General features: G+C 55.2%; 2 protein-coding genes across 8 annotated transcripts in view; one reads left to right on the top strand and one right to left on the bottom strand.

Annotated features, from left to right (window-relative positions):
* The window catches only part of SIK3 (SIK family kinase 3), a 67,590-nt gene extending 58,537 nt beyond the window's left edge, over positions 1-9,053 (bottom strand). For 4 of the 7 annotated variants that reach the window (XM_015649743.3, XM_015649746.3, XM_015649744.3 and 1 more), the window contains exon 1: positions 8,919-9,048. The gene's annotated coding sequence lies outside the window, so the exon portion shown is untranslated. Of the gene's footprint in view, positions 1-8,918 lie in introns of all 7 variants that reach the window. The other 3 variants (XM_015649747.3, XM_033519715.1, XM_019008922.2) reach the window with 1 other exon arrangement.
* Positions 9,054-9,857: 804 nt separating this feature from the next.
* Positions 9,858-16,890, top strand: PAFAH1B2 (platelet activating factor acetylhydrolase 1b catalytic subunit 2). Its single transcript, XM_015649748.1, has 6 exons — positions 9,858-9,961; positions 10,988-11,075; positions 11,346-11,435; positions 12,218-12,334; positions 12,573-12,695; positions 13,254-16,890. The coding sequence occupies exons 1-6, from the start codon at positions 9,933-9,935 to the stop codon at positions 13,530-13,532; spliced, it is 726 nt and encodes a 241-aa protein (XP_015505234.1). The 5' UTR covers positions 9,858-9,932; the 3' UTR covers positions 13,533-16,890.
* The last annotated feature ends 938 nt before the right edge of the window (positions 16,891-17,828 follow it).

Below are 17,828 nucleotides of genomic sequence, written 5' to 3' on the forward strand. Positions count from 1 at the left end.
CCTAACATAAACCAGCTGAATTAACCAGCAGAAAGGAAAAGTCTTTGGATATTTTTTTAATCTTACACTTCCCAGAGCAGCTCAGGCGAAAAACAGCCTCTGTGGAAGCCAAGTATTAAAATCCTTGTACAGAGAATGAATCAGAATGATTTTTATTGGTTTCCAATGAGATTGTGCTTGAAAACAAACAGTTGCTGTACGGCTGACAACCCCCTCACTGTGCCAGAGAGATGGGAGAACATAGATGGGCTTTGTAGAGCTGAGAACATGCTCCTCCATGGCTGCTGGGGAGCAGCTCCATTTCATTAATGGCACATCTACATGTGCAAAGAAATAGAGCATGAGCTAAGCTGTATCATAATCAGTTTGCTGGGGGAGTCCTCCGACCTCCAAAACTGCTGAAAGCAGCCCCAGCTGCCGCAGCCTCGGGCTGCAGAGGACACGGGCTCCAGCAGGAGCTTCCCGCAAAAGAGCACCATTGTCTGCCGGCCACCTGGGAACGAGAAACCTGCCATCAATCATCCAGCACATGATCCTTTCTCTGTCCAAGGCAGGGAGAGGCCGGGACAATTCCCGGCAGCAGCGGAGGCTCGGTGGGAGCCGGGAAGAGCGGTGCAGGCTGCCCGGAGCCCGTCTGTCAGCGGCACTCCAGCCAGGCTGATAACCTTGACAGAGCCACTTGCAAGATTACAGCCCAAGGATTTCCTACAAGCACATCCAGAGAGGAAGGACTAAGTACCAAGACTAATACTTTTCATCTTTGGTTGCTGCCAGTGCTGTGAGCTTAACTGAAAATTTAGGGCACGCAGAGACACGATCACACTGTCACAGTGACTGACAAAAGCAAACCCTTTCCTGTAGCACTAATTATTTCAGCTGAAAGGGGCACAAACATCTTTAAGAATTTAGACATACATGTGACAAGAGTAATTTTTTCCCCTAATTTCTTCACTGTCACTGAAGACTGTACTGCAGAATCTAACTGGCTCTGCCTACCTGGCAAGGGTACCCTGAGCATCAGCACCGCTCCAGACTGCTGCGAGCCTGCAGGAGCAGCACGACACCTGAACAGCCTGTGTCCTTCCATTCCACACACAGGAACCAGCTCCAGCTAGGCTCAGTGCTGCAATTCAGCGTGTTATCTGATCACACACAATGACACACGGCTCATAAACGGACTCCTTCCATTAGGAACACCTCATGTTGTGAAATGCCACAATTAGTTTTTAGGCATCGGCTTCAATGCAGCTGCCTTCACCCAACAGCAAGAATCCTCTGGGCTCCAAAGATACTGTCCCCTGAGAGGGGCCAGAAACACACCTGAAGTACCTGATGAGCCAAAAAATTCAGAGACACTCCAGGTTACATGACAGCAGATCCCACTCTTAAGAATTCCCCTTGTGCCCACATTGCGATGGCCATGTGTCTGTCACACACCCATCCCTGCTATCCTCCATACACATTCCAATGGTATTCCTGCAGTTAATACTCTGCACAGGACAGAGGTTACGCAGGAAAAGGCACAGCTGAAAGCCCAAGACAGCCAAAGAGCCAGGACAAGCTGAGACTGACTTGTGTAGGTAAGGAAAAACCTGGAAAAAATGTGTCTCCCCTTCTGCTGCAGAAATCCACGCACACTTTCCCAGCCTTGAAAACACCTCGCTGCGTCCCTCTCATTCAGAACTCCTTCCAACAGGACCAACCACATTTTAAAAGTTGTTGGAAGGAGACAAGAAACATCCATCTGCTTGCTGAAAGGCAGCAGACGCACACAGCCTCCAAATCCAGACTTTAATTGAAACACTTTAATCTGCTGCCGCGGCCCCGCATTCTCTGTATTCCCAGTAGTGCCGAGGCGTGCGCTCAGCTAATGGAGCTCTGACAGTCGTCCTGGGCCTGGCTCCCTGTCAAACCACGCTGGCCTCCAGCTCCGGGCCCGCAGTCGCACGCTGATACCCCACAGACTCCTTTTCTTCTAAACCATCTTCCAAATGGACTATAATTAATGTCCTATAACTGCAGCCGACGCTTTAAGGAGCTGAAGGCAGAGCCAAGCCGTACAGGAGAGTGGCAAACGTGGAGGAGATCCCGAACTCCAGTGGCAACACCCAGCTGGGCTGTCGGGAGCAGCCATCTCCTGCATTGCACAAGAGCAGCGCTCAGGCCAGCCCCTGCAGCCAGCTGCAAACCACGGCGGTAGCTCAGCACACCAGGTCACTCCTGCAGCAGGCCCCAGTCAGGCAGCGTTTGGGAAGCTGGTGAGCTCCCACTCCAGCCCCTGGGAAGACACGGCCGCTGTCTCTCCGTGGCTCAGCTGACCTGCTGCGGGCAGCGCTCCGTCACCCTCCGGACACGCCGACCCCAGCGCTGCCATCCCAGGCCAGGCAAAGCACGGCTGCTGCGCCCTGCACCGTGCCAGAGCACGTCTGCTTTCAGCATCTGCGTCCCCACCTCGCTCACCCGCTCCTTCACACAGGTTCTCAGGAACCGCAGCTCCCAAATCCCACGGGGAGGTTTCCCAGCGCTGCATTCGCCTCTGACAGCCGTCACAAACCCAGCTGCACAGGCAGCCACTCCTGCACACGCTGCAGCTGAGGGGCACGAGACAATACTCACATTTACACCTTCATTTCAAACCTTCCATGGCCAAAGCACTTCCAAGAAGAGCATCTGCACTCTTGCCACCGAGTTATAGCCACAAAGCGCTGGCCTAAGCCCATCTCCCCACCTCGAGAAGTTCCACATCTTGCACAGAGGGATGCTGGAGTCACACCTGCACTGCACAAGGACCACCTCCTTCCTACAGTTCTTCCGAGCTGCAGCTGCCCCAGCTGGAAATTGTCCCCAACACTGGATGCAGAGAATAAACCAGAAGCATCAGCAACATTTCTCTGGGATCAGACCACACGCTCTGAGAGGACCAATGCTTCAAGATGACACCCAGCCAGGTCCACCAGGCTCCAGTGAGATCCAGTTCTGCTGCTGTGCTGTCCCAGGATCTCCTGCCCATCCTCTGATGTGCAGAGCAGAGCTCAGCTCGGCTCCCCCCACACACGCTGGGCTATTTTTGAGCTCAACGTGTCAGTTCCACTGGCTGTGGGAGTTTGTTTGTGTGGGATAGCATGATTCGACTACTTTGAAACTTGGCTGAAGCCACATAATTCCCTTTTCATGGAACCCTTTTGATGGCCATTTAGCAGAGAGGGCGAGGTTTAGCCTCAACTAGAGAGACTTGGGGTCAGAATTACTAGAAAAAGACACATAATGACTAACAATGAATCAGCCTTCAGTGGTTTCTTCATTTAAGTGTTAACACAGCATATTAAACCCCTGGCCTGGGATCAGCAGAAAGGCCCTGAATGCATTAAATGAATACAATGGCTTAACTAGAGAATCTCCAAATTGCTCTCTTTAAACCTGTGCAAGCTCCAAGCCAGTTCAACCTTTGCCCATGTAGGTTCAGCTAAATGCAACATCTTGCTGATGCATGAGACCCACCATGATCACACAGGGAAGTCACAACTCTCATGAGAATCTTTTCAGCCAGGGAGAACTTCCACCACAAACTGTGAATTCTACTCTGCTGGCAATGCAGGAGCAACTTCCCAAAGCGTTACTTTCATGGGTAAAAGCACAGAGTTGTTATGCAATCGTCTTGGGGAGGACAAGAAGGGCAGCGCCCTGTTCAGCCACTGCACAGGGCTGATACAGGACCAGAGACAGGACATGGGAAAAAGGAGCTTACAGCTGCTTCTCCGTGAAAATGTCTAATACCCAAGGAGCCCAGTCTCCCAGCAACACAGTGCCATCTCCTTATTTCCCTCTCACGTAATTCCTCCCCCAAACACAAATGAGGAGACAGCTTCTAGAAACCCTCATTAGTCCCCTGCAGCATTCACCAAACCTCTGTGAGACCCTCCTGGAAAAGAGACACCCATCCCTGTCTGTCACAGCCCTTCCTCCTCCTGTCAGTGGCTTTTCCTCTCAGGGGCAGCCTCTGTACCTGCCCAAAGGTGCCACCACCTCGTTCATCAGGTGTTGATTGCCCCAAAGCTCCGCTACAGCAAATATTTGGAGAAAGGGACTCCAGACAGGAGGTGGGAAGCAGCCAGGTTGAAGAGGTATAGAAGTTCTACTCACCTCACCCCTGAAATAAGCTAAGAGGCACACAGCTGAGAAGCAGGTATTAATTATTCTGGCTCTCTTAGAATATTCTCCCTGCCCAGAAAGGCTCAGGACATGCCACAGGACCCCTAGCTCACCCTGCCCACTGACAGCTGCCTCTCCTGTTTCTACCTGTTAGCAGCCTGCTCTCCGATTCAACCACGCTCTGGCATTAACAGCTTGGTAATCAAATGTTATTTGCTATAGCAAGAAAAACATTGTAATGAAACATAAAATGTCAGTGCTTCAGCCCACAGTTGATACAGGCAATGGCTCTCTGAGGTTTTAGAAAATATTCCCTCTTATCCCCACCGTGGCAACTCTGCTTAGCCAAAGTTCATTTCTAGCTTTTAGGCTTTTGCTAAATCTCTCCACCAAATGAGAACTAAAATACAACTCTCCTGCAGCACACAAGCGAGGAGAACAAAGACTCAGTGAGCAGCAGGATAACGCTGCCTGAGGAATTAGCCATCCACAGCCATCAGCTTTCCTCATGGCCAGGAGAAACAAGAAGCAGGACAGGTGCAGCACCACCAAGCAGTGCAAAAGAAAACGACTGAGGAAAGGTGACCGGGCGTGGGTCATTACAAAACGTGCGGTGCTGGTATTGAACAATCCCATCTGACACGAGGCTGATGAGTCAGGGGCTCATCACAGGCACACTGGCTGCAGGAGCAGCCCTCAGTCAGCCCAGAGCCACGTGCCTCACCACGGCACGGCAGGAGCAGGACACAGCAGCACCAAGACCTTTCCAGCCTCTGGGCTGAGAGCGCTTTGCATCTGAGGAGAGAAATCCAGGCAAGTCCTCGGAGACCAGAGTGTCCCAAACCAAGCCTGAGCGCCCCCAGAGCCAAGCCCAACTCTCCACAAAGTCTGCCAGCCCGCTTTTCATCCTGGTTTCCAGAGCCACAGTGCCCACCTCCAAGAACTCTGGTGAAAAATGTGTTCCACTGATGACTCCAGCTCGCCCAAAGACAAACCACAGAAACTAAGCCTGTTCTCCCAGGGAAGGGAATGTCCTCTCCCAATGAGGGCAGAGCTGCCTCCCGTTCTCCAGAAAAGGCTTAGCTCCTTAAAAACCTAGAAAAAAATCAGCTCAATTCTAGCCTGCAGTTGTGCCTGTGCTGGTCTAAGGGCTGTGTTCTCCCAGGACTGTCAATTCCACCCCAAGAGAAAGATGGAAGTGACTCCCATCTCCCAGTGAAACACTCCATGAGCAGTGCAGCCACGGCAGGTACGCACTGCTCCGTGCTCCAGCTGTGCCTCCAGTCCCCTGGAGCTGATGGAAGGGATGGAACCAGGACAGCAGAGAGCTCTCAGCAGTGCCCAGCATCCCTCTCTGTCCTCCTCACCCCCACCAGTTCCTGAAGGCTCAAACACAACATCCAAAGGGTACAGGAACATAAGGTATGTGCTCCTTGGCACACTCATGAACATTCCCTGACCAGACCTTGTGAAAAAATGTGGCATTAAAAACAACCCCAGTGCCTGAGCAGAGCTGGAATTCTAATGAAGTCACTTAGATGATTTATAAATGGAAATTCTGTGGAAAACAATTCATTCAGCAGGTCACTCTCAAGATTTTTAGCACAGAAACAAGGGTTTCTTGTAAAAGATGAGGAGAAACAAAAAGGAAGGGGGACAGAAGGAGGGATGCAGCAAGATATCCCCCAGGTGCCCAGTTCATCCTGGTCAGAGCATTGGCTCCAGCTCCTGCCATCAGAGCAGCTCTGACAGAGCACAAGAACCCAACTTTGCATGGGCAGGGACTGAATGTAAATTGCTGCCTTGGTTAATACGGAAATTGCCGACTGTTCCCTTCTATTCCATCGGCTCCAGCAGAGACAATTATGAATACAGGCCTCCTGCCCTTTGGGATGATTAACATTCCCCTTCCTCAGTGTCCCCAGCACTGCTGACCCACATTCAGCTCCTGAAATGCAGTTCTATGTAAACTGCAATGTTTGGTGTCAGCAGAACGTGCCAGCCCAGCAGGGCCGGGTGCTCTGCTCCTCTCTCTAAATAAATGCAGTGCTCAACTTTCCAAGGGCCAGGAAAATCCCAGTCCTTTAAGATCACACCAGGCACCCTCCACTTCTCTTTTTAGGGAAAAAGGGACACAAGCCAGAAATGCTCCGGCTGTTATCTCGAGCTGTCATGTCAAAGTCCACTTGACCTGGTAAATGTCTGTTGGAAAGGAAAACAGGATCCAACACACATCCACAGACCACCTCTAATTCCAGCCTCAGCAATGGACACCAGCCCACACCATCACTAATTTCACCTTCTGGAAAAGGCCCCAAATCACGGGGTACATCTATTTCCAAGCTCACACAGACACTCACAATGGAATCCCGTCTGAGACGGTGGAGGAGCGCGGTTCCCAAGGAGGGGCTGTGACGAGCAAACCCGCTTTTCTCTAAGAGAATGTGACATGGGGTCAAGTTTGTGCAGGGATTTGGTGGCTATATTTGAAATGCCCGGTTCTCTTACGCAGCTACTGCTGGGAGAGCAGGATCACCTCAGGAAGGGGCTGCCAGCACAGGCAGCAACTGGGCTGCGCCTGCGTTTCGTGATCAAAGAATTCTTTCAGATCCCTAAATGGGATCATTTTGCCAAGGTTTTACTCGCTTCCAAGTTGTTTCCATTAAGTCGAAGTGTTAAAAGTGCAACTGTGATGAAGACAAGCTCGCAGTAGCATTATTTTGTATTTCTGCTGCCAGTCAAAATCGTTTCCCCATAAGGATTTGCCCTTTCCAATGCATTTACATCAACACCTCTCCTCTAACCTCATGAGCCCCAGAGCCCGAACCGAGCAGTTCCTTTCTCCTTCCCCACTCCTCTCCCAGAGCCAACAGCAACTTTCTGTCAGCAAAGGAAAAGTACTGAACCTGCAGTGCTCAGGGTCTGCAAGCAGAATCCAATCCATTCACTCCCACTCCTCTCCAGAGGCTGGGATTTGAAAGGAAACCTGACCTCGGAGTTGAGAAAGCTTCCAGGTCAAGTTTCAGCTCCAAGCTATCCCAGCTCAGCCGAACAGATGGCAGTTGTTCCAGCACAGGTATTTCCCCAGGCTCGGGGAGCCCCCAGAGTTCAGAGGGACAGGGACTGGATCTCCTCCATGCAGGGAAAGTGCTGCAGGTCAAACCCGCTGCTCCAGAGCCCCCAGCACCTCACTATCCCAGCAGAAAGCCGCTTCCTGGAGCCCACAAGCCACCCTTGGTCACTCCAGGCCAGCAGGAATGAGTGTACACTGCTGTAAAGCAAAGCTTTCCAAGCTTAGTATCCCCTTCCATCACCCAAAGCCAACGTTCAAAATCCAGCCTTGGCCCTGTAAACGTGGAACACAATTTCCAGGCAAAATTTATCTGCATATTCTGCCATTCTTCGGACAAAATCAACTATCCCCACACGAAAGATGGTCTCTGCTTTGGTATTTTGCAAACTTCAGAGTCAGCACCACTGAGAAGAAACCTTGACCCAAGGAGGGAGTCTGGAAACAGGAACAGGAAAGCAACTTGGAGCTAGATCCCTCCTTTTCCAGGAGCAATCTCCACTCAGAGGGGTCAGTCTCCTGCTCTCAAAGCACCCGAACCCATGACTGTGTTTCTCTCGGCAGGGTTCAGGTTTATGATGGGGAGAACAGCAGCACAGAACACCTCAAGTGCAGGTTAAATCGTGGCATTGAGCACTTGCAGACACAAAATAGCCGTCAGGGCAGGCAAATACAGCCCAGCTCTGAAAAGAACTGTCCAGGAGGTGTCATAACCGATGTTTAAATAGCCCCTGAAATTAATTTCACTTTATTATCCGGGCAAAGAGCCAGAGCTCCAACAAACCAAGGTGATGGTGGATTTCTCCTCCTGTATCAAAACAATGTTGCTCCTGAAAGTGACAGAGGGGCAACTCCAGGAATTGACAGAGGGACAATCCCAGGAACTGACAGAGGGATAACCCCAGGAATTGACAGAGGGACAACCCCAGGAATTGACAGAGGGACAATCCCTGAAAGTGACAGAGGGACAGCCCCAGGAATTGGCAGAGGGATAAGCCCAGGCACTGACAGAGGGACAAGCCCAGCCAACACCATCCTCCCTCTGCAGCGCTTCCAAGGAGCCAGCACGGAGCCAAGAGCAGGGCAGGCGCAGGGCTTCGGTTCAGGCCTGTCTGCTGCCTGCCCATGGCAGCCCCGCTCCTGCCGCAGCTCCCGAGGAGCCCGCTGGAGCTCTGCTCATGCAGCACCAGGCTCTCCGGAGCTCGGTGTCACGGGCAGCACCGGGAGAGCAGCAGCGATCCAGCCGCTCCTCGCGGGTCTCGTGCCGTGCTCCAGGGCTCGCCCGTGCCCGGATCCGGCCGGATCCCGTGCCGTGTGTCCGGGGCTCCGTACCTGCATCCACCTGGATTCGCCGCTCCCTCGGGAGGCCCTTCCTCGCGCTATTCCCTGCGCTTTCCCACGGCCCTGAGGACTCGGCCACGATCGCTTCTCGCCGTTTCGGTAAGAAACGACCTGTGCCCCGCTCACCCTCCGTGTCCCCCCCGGCACGGCGGGAGCATCCCCGGGTACCACGGGAGCATCCCCCCCGCTCCACCTCCCGGTTATCCCGGTGCCACGGGACCCGCGGGGACACCCGTGTCACCCGTGACAGCGGCCCCGCTCCCCGGCAGCGCCCGCTCGGGGCTGGGGGGGCTCGGGGCCGCTCCCCGCTCCCTCCCCGCTAACCGGGGCAGCGCCGCGACCCCCGCGGGGGACTCACCTTGGCGCGGGTCACCAGGTGCGTGGCGAGCTTCACCACGGCGAAGTTGCCCTTGCCGATGGTGCGCTCGATCTCGTAGTAGCCGATGCGGGCGGGCCCGGGGGGCCGCGGGGGCGGCGGGGCCGGGGAGAGCCGGGGGGCCGCGGGGGGAGCCCCCGCTCCGCCGCCTCCTCCCGCCGCAGCCGCCGCCGCCATCTTGTCGCGCGGAGCGAACCCCCCCGCGGGGCTGCGGCACCGCGTGAGCTCATCCGCGGGGGGGCGCCGGGGGGCGGGCGGCTGCCATGGCGACGGGGGAGGCGCTCTGACGCCACCGCACGCGTCACGGCGCGCGCACCGCGGAGGGCGCCCCCGCGCGGCGGAGCGGGGAAAGGAAGGCGCTGCGGATTTGGGGAGAAACCCGCGGGAAACGGGAAATTCGTGACGTCACGCCGGCGGGGTCCCGCCCGCATACACCTCGGTTCGCGCCTCACCTCGGGAGGAGAATGACGTCACGGAGGAGGGCTGCGGCGGGCGGTTGGTGCTGGGGTTTTGGGGACAAACCGGTGAGGTATGGGAGATGAGTGTGACGTCACTCCCCAATGGGGATGGCTGAATGATGCCGTGGTGATACCGCCCCTTCTGGGACCCCCCCGGCGGCAGGGAGCTGATCCGGTTTTGGGGCAAAAACCACGGGTAACTGTTCTTGTGACGTCACTCCTTGCGGGGACACCCCCCACATGCAGGTCACATCTCATCTTGGGGTGGTAGAATGACATCATGGCGAGGGGCTGGAGGTGCTGTGGTTTTAGGGTGAAACCAACGATAAACACGAAAAGGATTCCTCCTGACATCAGCCCCCACCCGGCGCGCGCTTCCACTCGGGGCAGCATGACGTCACGGGAGATGTGCAGTGACGTCACGGCGGGAGACGGGACTTCCGCGGGCGCGGGGCGGAAGCGGCGGCCGGGGCGCGCGCGGGGAAGCGGAAGCGGAAGCGGCGCAGGCGCGGGGCCGAGCGGAGGGGACGCGCCCGCCATGGAGTCGCGGGGGAAGGAGCCGCAGCCGTGAGTGCGGGGGGACCGCGGGGCCGGCCCGCGCCAGCCCGGGGACGCCGGCGCGGGGCGCGGGGGCAGCGGGAGGAAGAAGGGGAGGGGGGCGCGGGGGGAAGCCGCCCTGCTCAGCCCAGCCCGCCGCGATGGGCTCCGGGTGCGGTGTGCGCCCACCGGGCTGCAGGCGGCGGCCGCGGGAAGCATCATCCCGCTGCTCTTCCCGCTGTAGATCCCTCGGGATCTGCAAAGATGATGAAGGGCTGGAGCATCTCTCTGATGGAGAGAGCTGGGAGCTTGGGCCTGGTCAGTCTGGAGAAAGGAATCCATCGATCCATACAAATATCTCCAGGGAGTGTCAGAGGATGGTTCCAGACTCTTTTTAGTGATGCTCAGCAGCAGGACAAGGAGCCGTGGCCATACACTAAAATAAAAATTCCGCTTCAGCGTGGGGAACCCTCCTCTTTCCAGGAAGGGTGTCAGAGCACCGGAACAGCTGCCCAGGGAGATGGTGGGATCTCCCTCTCTGGACACACTCCAGACCCACCTGGATGCATTCCTGTGTCACTTGCTCCAGGGGACCCCGCCTTGCCAAGGGACTTGGACTGGATGATCTCCAGATCCCTCCCAATTTGTAACGGTTCTGGGATCAATCCCACCACGATGCGCTGCTCCCGAAGCCAGATTATCCACCTGGACCGTGGAGCTCAGCAGCTGTAAGCTGGATCTCTGGGCGCTAAGAGGGACTTATCCTCGGAATCTCAGTGCTTGTTGCTGAGTTATTAAAGCCCCGTGTGGCTCAGGTGTGGGGCTGCAGAGCATCCCTGGAGCTGTGCTTGGTTCTCCGTGCCGGGATGCCCGTCGGTGGCTGGCCCCAGGGGAGTGCCTGCTGCAGAGTCACTCCGGCATGGAGCAACAGCCGTGGTGTTGTTCTCAGCCAGGAATGGGCAGGAGCTGCGGTGCAGTGGATTCCAGCAGCCTTTGCCCAGCCCTGCCGCTGTGGGAGCTGCTGGAAGCCGTGGGTGTGAACTGTTCTTTCCACAGGAACAGGATGGGCATGGGGGACTCCAACCCGGCAGCGGTCCCACACGCCGCCGAGGACATTCAGGGAGATGACAGGTGGATGTCACAGGTAAGGCTGGCAGGTGGATCCCTGTTACTGGGGGGGTTTGGGCCAGTGCTGCCCAGGACCCTGAGGTCACAACAGCCTGGAGCTGGCAGCTGAGGAGGGATCCTCACGGGGTTGTGGGGTTGGGAGCAGCTCAGGGGTTAATGCAGGCAGGGGTGCTGGAGGCCATGGCAGCAGGGGAAACAGGTTGGGCAGCTGTCCCTGTCCTGCAGCAGGGATGGATGCCCAGGAGCAGTTGTCACCTGGAGCTCACCTTGCTGCTCTCTCTGACAGCACAATCGGTTTGTCCTGGACTGCAAAGACAAGGAGCCCGACGTGCTCTTCGTGGGGGACTCCATGGTGCAGTTGCTCCAGCAGTATGAGGTAGGGATAACGGGAGGGAGGGATGGATTAGAGCAATTGGAGCATCTCTGTCTAACCCAGTGGTGGCTGGTCACGTGTAACACTGACGATTTCCACTGTTCCCATTTTTCCTGCCGTCTCCTGGGGCGTTCCTGCCCTGCTTCCTGAACTCCCCAGTGCCTGGACACTGCTTTACCTGGCTGCTTTTGCCAGGGCCTGAACAAGTGCCTGCATTTTGGCACACATTTCGGATTCCAGCCTCCTGAGGGCCGTTGAATTCCCTGTGGCATGGCCAGAGCACAATTAGCCCTGTAGAATTCAGGGTGCCAGAGGCATTGGTTTACTGGTTCTTCCCTAAAATTATTGAGGGAAAGAAGAGTTCTCTTCTGCTGTGGTGGCAGCTGAGCAGCTGTGTGCTGCAAGAGCTGCTTCCCTTTGTTCTAGTTTTGTTACCTAGGGACGAGAAGGATTTAATCAGGTCACAGATTACTTCTTCAAAGGCCCTGTGCTTAGGGACACCATGGTCTGCAACAGATCAGCACTCTGGGGCTCTGATGAGTTCAGCAAATCACTGCTCCAGAGATCTTTCCTTCCTTTGTGCCAGGTCTGAGAGCTTGAACCCCAGCAGCTCCATCTCTTCTGACTCCAAATAAAACCTCAGGCCTTGTGTAAATGCCCTTTGTGGAGCGAGTTTTCAGAGGAGGGCTCCTGGCTGCTCTCAGTGACCTTGAGGACACGGTGTGGTGTCTCTGCTGCACAGCCAGGGTGCTGCTCTGAAGCAGCACATGGGTTTCTGCTTGCAGATATGGCGAGAGCTCTTCTCACCGCTCCATGCACTGAATTTTGGGATTGGTGGAGACACCACGGGACACGTTCTATGGAGACTGAAGAACGGTGAACTGGAGAACATTAAACCCAAGGTATGAACTGCAGGGTTAGTTAGGGTATCCAGGTGGGCAGTGAAGGTCACCTGCAGCTGCAGGCCTGGCACAAGTGCCTTCCCTGAGGGCAGTGGGCAGTGCCAGCCCCAGGCACTCTTAAGCCCGACTCTCCCTGCAGCTCTCTGGCCACAGATGATGTTTATGACGGGATTTCAGGGTCATCAGCCCTGTTACCACTCTCTCTGGAAAAGCTGCAAACATTTTTCTCTCCTTGCAGGTCATTGTTGTTTGGGTTGGAACAAATAACCATGAAAACACAGCAGAAGAAGTCGCAGGGGGAATCGAGGCCATCGTGCGCCTGATAAACACCCAGCAGCCACAGGCCAAAGTGATTGTGCTGGTACGTCCCTGCTCCCTGGGCTGTGCCTCTGCCTTACTGGGAGTCACTGGGCGGTGCTGGGAGGGCTGTCCCTTCATCTGCCCTCTGCTTTGTGCCTCCCCTCGCTGGCTTGGCTGTGCAGGAGCCCTCCTTTAGCCCTTCCAGAGCTGGGGGACTCACTCCAGTGACTATCCCACTTACTAATGTTGCTGAGGAAGTCCTGTGAGGGGAAAATAGGTGCCCAAATTCCAGCTGGCATTGGGAATCCTAGCTGGCTTCCTTGTCCTAAGGAAACTGCTGCCTGTCTTGCTGAGGAGCTGAAAGGGTATGGAAAGAGCACAAGCTGATGCATTTGAAAAACAAAAGAAAGCAATTTCTGTGCCAGTCAGTGCTTGTAGCTCATCTGGCTCCTTCACTTGAATTTCACATTAGGCCTGAATGGACAAATTCTGATTCAAGAGATAGTTCCTCTTGTCAGACATCCTAAATCTTGACAGGCAGCTCGAATTGGAAGGGAAAGCAGCGCTGCTGATGCCATCAGAGTCACACAAAGCTCTTTTCTGCTCCCTCTCCTGCCAGGGCCTGCTACCTCGTGGAGAGAAGCCAAACCCGCTGCGGCAGAAGAACGCCAAGGTGAACCATCTGCTGAAAGCCTCGCTCCCCAAACTGCCCAACGTGCAGCTGCTGGACGTGGACGTGGGCTTCGTGCACTCGGATGGCACCATCTCCTACCACGACATGTTCGACTTCCTGCACCTGACGGGCGGGGGCTACGCCAAGGTCTGCAAGCCCCTCCACGAACTGATCATGCAGCTGCTGGAGGAGACCCCCGAGGAGAAACGAGCTGCCCTGGCCTGAGTCGCTGCTGTCAGCGTGGAGAGCATCATCCAGCCCATCAGATCAGTTCTGTCACTGGCACTACAGAATCCTTCTTTCTTAAAGCACTTTCCATTGTAGAATGATACCGGATGTCCGTACCTAGTGTTTTGAGGGGGAAGGCTCATGTTTAACTGGTCTTGTACATACGAGGGCCGGCTGGGTTGGTTTTATTGCAGGAGGAAATTAGCTGAAGAAGAGTTTTACTTTTAAACCATTCCTCATTTAAAACGAGAACAGGACTGTCACTCTGTGCCCCTCTCATGTCTTGTTGCCCTGTGGTTGTCCTAGACCCCTTGTAGCCTGTCTGACAGCCCGCTCCTGGCTCACCGTTCCTGGCTGCAGCCATCGTGCTCTGTGTATTTGCCTGGGAACAAGAATCACATTCCACTTGCAAAAGCCAGAACAGATGCATTTTTCCAAACTCGGTTCCACCTTTTAGGCGGTTTTGGGTTTTTTGTTTGGGGGTTTTTGTTTGTTTGTTTGTTGTTTGTTTGTTTGTTTTACCCAGGGGGGGTTAAATGACACGTGTTGCTTTCTCACTCCTTTCTGAAGCAGGTCGAAACTGGAATTCAGAAATTTAAAGAAGCAAACAGTTACCTGAACTCGTGTAACACTCCCCAGTGCTTGTCTCGTGCTCGTTTCCCCAGTCCTGCTCGCAGGGGCACCTTCCCTCCCACGCAGCTCTCCCAGGGGCACTTCCCTTCCTCCCACACAGCTGTCCTGGGAACGCTCCCATTTGGGTGCTGCTGCTGGCCCCTGCTCCTGCTGCCCGTGATGTTGCTGGCTTTTAGCAGTTGCTCAGTGTAGGATTTTAATGATCCAGTAATTGGCAGTCACTTCCTCTCCTCTGGAACTGACAGACATGCCTCTGAGGTGCCCGGGCTCTTTGCAGTTTTTTTTTTTTTCTATTTTTTTATTACATATGACTGTTACATCCTTTTTTTTCTAAAGCAAACCCACATGAAGAGCCCCTGGCTGCAAGGCCTAAATCACTCTGAAGCTTTACAGATTTCGAGGTGTATATTTCCTTATCACTACTGGTTTACTTGTATAAACATTTTATTTGAGCAACTACAGCCTCTTAGAGTAAAAAGTAGATTCTTCTGCCCTGGACACTGCTCCTCACCTCTAGCAAGGGAGCCAGAGGGGCAGGTGCCCTCCTAAAGGGCTGTGGCTCAGTGGGGTTTTGGTTTGGTTTGTAGTTCAGAGGGCTGGTTGTAGTGAAACAACTTTTCATTTAAAACTGAGAGCTTCTCTTCCAGAAATAAATGGTTTGGACCCGAGAGGCAGAGCCCTAGATGAATTGATAACTTGAAAATAACCTATTTTAAACCAAGTCTGTTCCTCCCCGCCTTACCTGCTGGAGCTGGAGCTCAGTGATTCCACGCTGGGTTTTTGCTTCCCGCAGGATTCCAGGCAGGTAAACCTGGGAGGAACAGAGAGCTTCACTCCGTGCTCCAAGGGAGGGGTGTTCAGGTGTCAGGTGGCTTTGCTGAAGGCCATAGGTACTGTACATAGTCTGTCTGCCCTTTGCTGTAGCCAAGGGCTGGTGTGTAACTCTGACCTAGCGTTGAGGAATCCCCTAACGTCCCACCTCATCCCCCTCCTCCTGTAGATTTGATCATAGCAGGATTCCTGCCTGGATTGCATGCATAGTGTGTGTTTTGTTTCCAGTATATGTGATCTACACACAGATGAAGGAAAGGTGAAGCGTTCCCCTGGCCAGGATCAGATGCAGGGAGTTGCAGAGTGCCATGGGAGAGGAGGGATCGCATCCTACCCCCATGATCCAGACCAGGGGTGCTGCTCCCTGGAGCTCCATGGCCTTGCAGGGCAGGCTTTGAGGGAACACTGCTCACGCTTCCCATAGGCTTCTGGCTGGAAATATTGGGGAAGGGCAAGTGGAAAATCAAATGTTAAAAGTACAGTGCAGTGGAAAGTTCCTGGGGAAGGGCTTATCCCATCTCTAGCCCCCTCAGGGAGCTGGGATAAAACCCATTTTTGCTCCCTGACAGCTTTCCATCTCCAGGCTTGCGAGAAAAGGCCGTGTGCTAGTTTAATCTCTGCATCCCTGCTTCCTTCCCTCCCTGCTGCTGCTGCTGCATTTGGCTGAAGAGATGCTAACCAGGAATGTGCTCTGCAGTAAAGCTCCGGCTTCGCTCTGTGAGCCAGCCCCGTGGGCAGGGTGCCGAGTGGCCCGGGGAATTTGGCAGGCTCCGGTGTCACCGGGGAGGCTCTGCTGGCTCTGCTTAGGCTTGGCTTGCTGAGGTGCCACGCTCTGTGCTGGTTCAGTGCTCTCGGCTCTGCTTGTTGCTGCCTGGCAGGAAACTGCCCTGCTCACCTGAGAGGTGTCGTGGGCAAGAGAGGTTCTGCCTCCTGCTCACCCAGTGCTGAAATCCGAGTGCCTCCTGTGAGAAAACTTCAATTCCGGCTCTGGATGTCCCTCGGGACGGGGCTGGGCTGGAGCTGGGGCCTCCTCTGAGTGAGCGTGTCCAGTTTTGTGTTTATGCAGCAGAGAGGAAAACAAACAAAAGATGTGAAATGACAGAGTCTTGTGAGGTGCCGGGGGAGGGTGAGGCAGGAGCGGGGAGGCCCCCACACCTCCCCTCACTGCCCACCCACTGCCCCGAGCCTTCCCCGGGACACAACCATTGTGATTCTGCTTTGGCAAAAATGCATCGGCTGGTAGAAGTCACTGTTAGTGCATATTTCGATATAAATGTCAATGTTTCACCCACCGTGTCGCAGCCTGTGTGTGTGTGTGTGTGCCCAGATGTCTCCTGCCCTGTCTCGGTCACTCCTGGAGGTCTCCATGGGGCCGGGCAGGTGCTGCCAAACCTCCCACTGCGGGTCCTTTCCAGCTCTGGGAGTTGTGCTCAGCCAGATCTTGCTCCTCGTTTAATTCCTGCTTTTCCCCACTCCATTTGGGGCTGTTTTTGTCTGTTTTTTCTCCTCTCCCCGTGCGGATCTGGGTGCTGCACCCAAACCTGTGAGCACGGTGCTGCAGGTGAAGGGGACTGGTTTGTTTTGGCCCTCGACAGGACATCGGCTTGTATTCGATTCCCGAGTGATTTCTCTCTAATGGCCCTGGAACAAGCAGGGAATGCACATCCCCACGCAATCCCGCTCACAGCCTTCCTGCAAGAGGCGACTCGAGTTCCATCAGAGCCGAGCAGTCGGCCGGAATTCTGCTTCTCTTCCCGCATGTCTGTCCCTGGGGTTGTCCCATCTGCCGCCAGCGCCACCACCTGCACCTGGAAACAATGGGCAGACTGTCCAAACTGTGGCATCCCCGGGGACAGGAGGGCCCGGAGAAATAAAGTGCACAATAGCAGCAGTGCCTTGTGTCGTGGCGTTTGTCCCGTGGAGCAGAGCAGGAAACCCGCGGCAGCGGTCCTGGATGTCAGAGCCAGCCCGGGAAAGTGGCTCTAAGTGAGGGGATTTTATATCAAAACCCCCAGTTGCAGACAAATAAAATGTGATATAAAGGCCACAGAGCTGGAAGCAGGAGGCATGGCAACAGCTGGGATGGGGGGGTGTTTTGGGAGACACACCAAAAATGCAGTGTGGCATCACTCCCACTTCCCCCAAGCATGGGAAAACTCCCAAGCTGCTTTGAATTATTCCATCTCTGGTGGTGAAGGGTGCAACAAACCGGAGAGGATGCAGGAACCCCGTTGGGAACCCAGAGAGCAGCAGGAGAAAGGGATGGGGCAGACCCACCCCTTCCTTCCCTGACGGGATTCTTCCATGTCCTCATGGGCTTCGGGGGCGGGCAGGCTGGGGAAGGGGTTTGGGTGGGTGTCTGCAGTGCTGCACGGCACCGGGGCTTCCCTGTTGGGGCACGGCGTCCATGTGGGGTGACCTAAAGGAGCAGGGGCTCCCCTATGGGGTGCTATACTGGACAGGGCTCCCCTACAGCGTTCTGTATAGGGCAGATCTGCCCTACAGATCAGAGCATTTTCTGTGAGGTTCCACAGGGAACTGGGCTTCCTGTACAGGATCCCGGATGGAGCAGGGACTCCCCTTTGGAGCCGGGGTCCTACATGGGCATGCGGCTCCCCTATGGACCAGGGCTTCCCCTATGGCGCCCATATAGAGCAGGGCTCCCTCATGGGGTTTTATATGGGACAGGGGCACCCCTGTAGGACAGAGCATCCCCGTGTGTGTGCTTCCCTACGCAGCCGGGCTTCCCCACGGGGCGCTCAGCCGGGGCGCGCTGCCCCATGGCCGGGCCGGTCCCCGGGGCTCGGGCCGGTCCCCCCGGGGCTCGGG

This window comes from Parus major, chromosome 24 (assembly GCF_001522545.3).
Source record: "Parus major isolate Abel chromosome 24, Parus_major1.1, whole genome shotgun sequence".
In the NCBI taxonomy this organism is placed as follows: domain Eukaryota; kingdom Metazoa; phylum Chordata; class Aves; order Passeriformes; family Paridae; genus Parus; species Parus major.

What these genes read in the sequence shown, in the direction of transcription:
- PAFAH1B2 (XM_015649748.1), top strand. Translation starts at nt 9,933, where the DNA reads ATGGAGTCGCGGGGGAAGGAGCCGCAGCC. An exon ending in ATGACAGGTGGATGTCACAG is followed by an intron (nt 11,076 to 11,345) that starts GTAAGGCTGGCA and finishes TCTCTCTGACAG; the next exon opens with CACAATCGGTTTGTCCTGGA. An exon ending in AGTTGCTCCAGCAGTATGAG is followed by an intron (nt 11,436 to 12,217) that starts GTAGGGATAACG and finishes TTCTGCTTGCAG; the next exon opens with ATATGGCGAGAGCTCTTCTC.